General features: G+C 53.8%; 1 protein-coding gene across 1 annotated transcript in view; it reads left to right on the top strand.

Annotated features, from left to right (window-relative positions):
• The window catches only part of CBLC (Cbl proto-oncogene C), a 16,819-nt gene that overhangs the window by 9,404 nt on the left and 4,161 nt on the right, over positions 1–3,254 (top strand). The window contains exon 9 of the mRNA XM_004710557.2: positions 329–415. Coding sequence (XP_004710614.2) covers positions 329–415 — 87 coding nt within the window. The remainder of the gene's footprint in view (positions 1–328; positions 416–3,254) is intronic.

The raw sequence follows: 3,254 nt of genomic DNA, 5'->3' as shown, positions 1-3,254 counted from the left end.
GTGGGGGCTGGACTCCTGGGTCTGAGGGAGCAGGGGCTGGGGGCTGGACTCCTGGGTCTGAGGGAGCAGGGGCTGGGGGCTGGACTCCTGGGTCTGAGGGGACAGGGTCCTTCCGCACCTGGACTTGTAATTCCCCATGGGGTCTCTGGTCCCTCTGGTTGTGCCTCCCTGAGGTGTAGCCTGTTGTCCATTCTCTCTTTTATCTCCAGTGAAGAAGAGTCTGACTGCCCCGCCCCCAGACAAGAGAACATGGAGAGGGGTGGGGGAGGGGCGGTGAGGAGAATGGAAGGACCACTCATAACCCTTCTCCACCCTCTGTCTCCCCCAGGTGGTCGCCTCAGCACCCCCTCTCCCCACTCGGCGGGATCCCTCCCCCACAGGAGCCAGTGCCTGCAGAGGTGGTGGACTGAAGGTGGTGAGTCAAGGTCTCCCTCAGGGTGGATGTCCTGGGGGCCCAGACCAAGCCACCCCCCGCTCTGTCCCTGCTTACAAACTCCTGAATGACCAGGCCCCCATCCCTCTCTGGCCTCCTTGCACCCTACCACCCGACCACCAGTGGAGGCTTGGGCGTAACTATGACAATGCACAGGTTTCAGTGGTACTTTCAGACGAATGGTGTGTTAGTCCAGGTAGACTAGAGAAACAAATCCAGGGGACATGTGCGTATAAGAAAGAGCTCTATAGACAAGAGCAATTGAATATTGAGAAAACATCCCAGCCCAGTCCAGATCAAGTCCATAAGTCTCATATTAGCCCATATGTCCGCTACCAATGTATAAAGTCCTCTTCAGACTCACAAAACACATGCAATGACGCCAAATGCAGGAAGATCACAGGCTGGTGGGTGGGAAGTCTTATGGATCCAGTGGCAGTTGTAAGCATCTCAGCGCTGGCAGGGGTCTCCACGTAGCTCCACTTGTCGGCTGTAATGTCTCCCAGGGAGTCAGCCTGTGCCCCACCTCGAGCAAGCTATTTATCTCCTTTAGCACCTCCACATGAGATCACCAAGCTTGCCACCTGATTAACAGGCTAAAGCGCCCCCCGCCCCACTTCACTCTTAATCCTCTCAAATGGACAGCAGATTATGTAACTACCACAAGTGAAGACTAGGAAGAAAGGCTTGGTGACCCCCTTGGCTTCCTTGCTTTTCCTCCAGTGACCCAGGCATGCCCCACCTCAGGGCCCTTGCACTGGCTGTTCCCTCTAGGTGTCTCTCCATGCGCCGCCCCCCTCCAGGCTTTACTTTCTCACCCTCTTCTGATCATCCTGTTGAATCTGTTGAAAAACAGCACCCTAGTCCCTCCACCCCCTGGCTCACCTATATCTTCACAGGCTGTGTTAGTCTGGGTAGACTAGAGAAACAAATTCATAAACACACATATGTATAAGAAAGAGTTTTATATACAAGAGGAATTGAACATTGAGAAAGCATCCCAACCCAGTCCAGTCCAAGGCCATAAATGCGATATTAGCCCCTATGTCCGATACCAATCTATAAAGTCCTCTTCAGACTCATGCAACACATGCAATGACAACGAATGCAGGACGACCATAGGCCAGTGGGTAGAAAGTCTTTGGGTCCAGTGGTGTTGTAAGCATCTCAGCGCTGGCAGGGGTCTCTACATGGCTTCTCCGGCTTCAGAGGTCTGGTTGCATCAGGTGGGTCCCTGTGTGGGTGGGTCCCTGGGTCTTCTCAGCTGCTATCTCTCAGGAGTCTCCCACCTCCAAGGAGGAAAATCCCAGATTTCCCACAATTCTCAGGAGAGGCCAGGCCCACACAGAAGCCTCATTGGCTATGGTCGGATTGACAGAGTAGACTCCACCCCTTCGCTCAACCCTCTCAAATTGACAATTATATAACTACCACTCAGGCCTTCCACCTGCCTGCCACCTGGTTGGGGGCGCAGTTTTGTGGGTGCGAGCACAGTACTTGGTTGCTAACACAAAGGTCTGCAGTTCGAGCCCGCCCCTTGGAAACTCTAGTCTGCCACTAGTTAAGGATCTTGGGCGGCCCACACACACCCAGCCACCCAGTGTTCAAAGGGCCCTAATTTACCTTTGTTTATTCAAGTAGGAATTTGTTTTTAACTTGCTGCCAACAAAAACAGAGGCGGAGCTATCCCAAAAGGTCCAAGAAGCTACCTCCCGAGTGGGCGCTCCCACTGGGTTTTAAAAGGCTTTTGGCGGGAAAATCGTTGCTTATTCATTGGCTGTCTGGGAGAAGGTGGGGTTTGAGGGGAAAGGGGCTGGGTTATGCTAATGAGGCGTGCAGGCAACCATTCTTCAAGGCAGGTCGGTCTTATCATGGGCTGCAAGCGCTCAGCACCTGTGTTTTCTGGCAAAGAATGAAATCAATGACCAAGTTGAAATTTAGAAACAAAGACGAAGTTGAAATTTAGGAAGCATAGCGGTTACTGACTCAATCATGCGTTTCTGCGGTTTCTGTTCATATTTTCTGCCCACTTTCATTCTTGTGTGTGTGTGGGGGGGGGCGCTCCTTGGCATGTTTTTCATTCAACCAGCTCTAGAGCCCGGACCCTGCTGTTCCCAACCGTACGGAGGTGGTTAGCCCCCCCCCCCACCCCAGGGTGAGGCCTGAGTCTTGTTCCTTGTCAGTTCCTCTCCATAACGCCAGATATGCAGGGTAGAACTGTCTTCCCGGGAGTTTTCAAAGCTGTGGCCTTGGGGTCACAGGTCACCAGGCCTTTCCGCTGAGGCACGTTACTCTCCCTTCACACTCCAGAGTCTAGACCCACCCCTCCGACCACGGGGAAAAAAAGTTGTTTTGCTGCCATTGAATCAGCGATAATTCAGCGACCCCCACGCCCCATGGAACCGCATGCTGCCTGGAGCTGCCCATCCCGATGCCGGGTTGCCGGTCAGACCATGGATTCCAGAAGTTTCTACGGGCAAGTTTTCAGAAGGAGCTCACCAGGCCTTTCTCCCTAGTCCGTCTTAGTCTGGAAGCTCAGCTACCACCTGCTCAGAGCAGCAGAGCAATGTGGTGGACAGCCAGGGGGTGGCAGTGTGAGGTGCCCTGGCCGGGAGTGGGACCTGGGTCACCCGCACTGAACCACCAAGGCTGACACGTAGTAGGTACTCCATACATAGTGGTTGAGCGGCCACCTTGAACTACGCCTTCCCAGCAACCCTCTGGAGTGGACATCATTCCCAGCCCCACCCTCAAGAGGAAAGGAGCTTAGAAAGGCTAATTCATTTACCCAAAGCCTCACAACCCGGCATAGCAGAAGCCA

The sequence above is a fragment of the Echinops telfairi genome, unplaced genomic scaffold, assembly GCF_000313985.2.
Source record: "Echinops telfairi isolate 266 unplaced genomic scaffold, ASM31398v2 ScPeMD7_655;HRSCAF=1070, whole genome shotgun sequence".
Lineage (NCBI taxonomy): Eukaryota > Metazoa > Chordata > Mammalia > Afrosoricida > Tenrecidae > Echinops > Echinops telfairi.
Note: the sequence above shows the minus strand (reverse complement) of the source record. Positions and strands in the feature narration are given on the sequence as shown.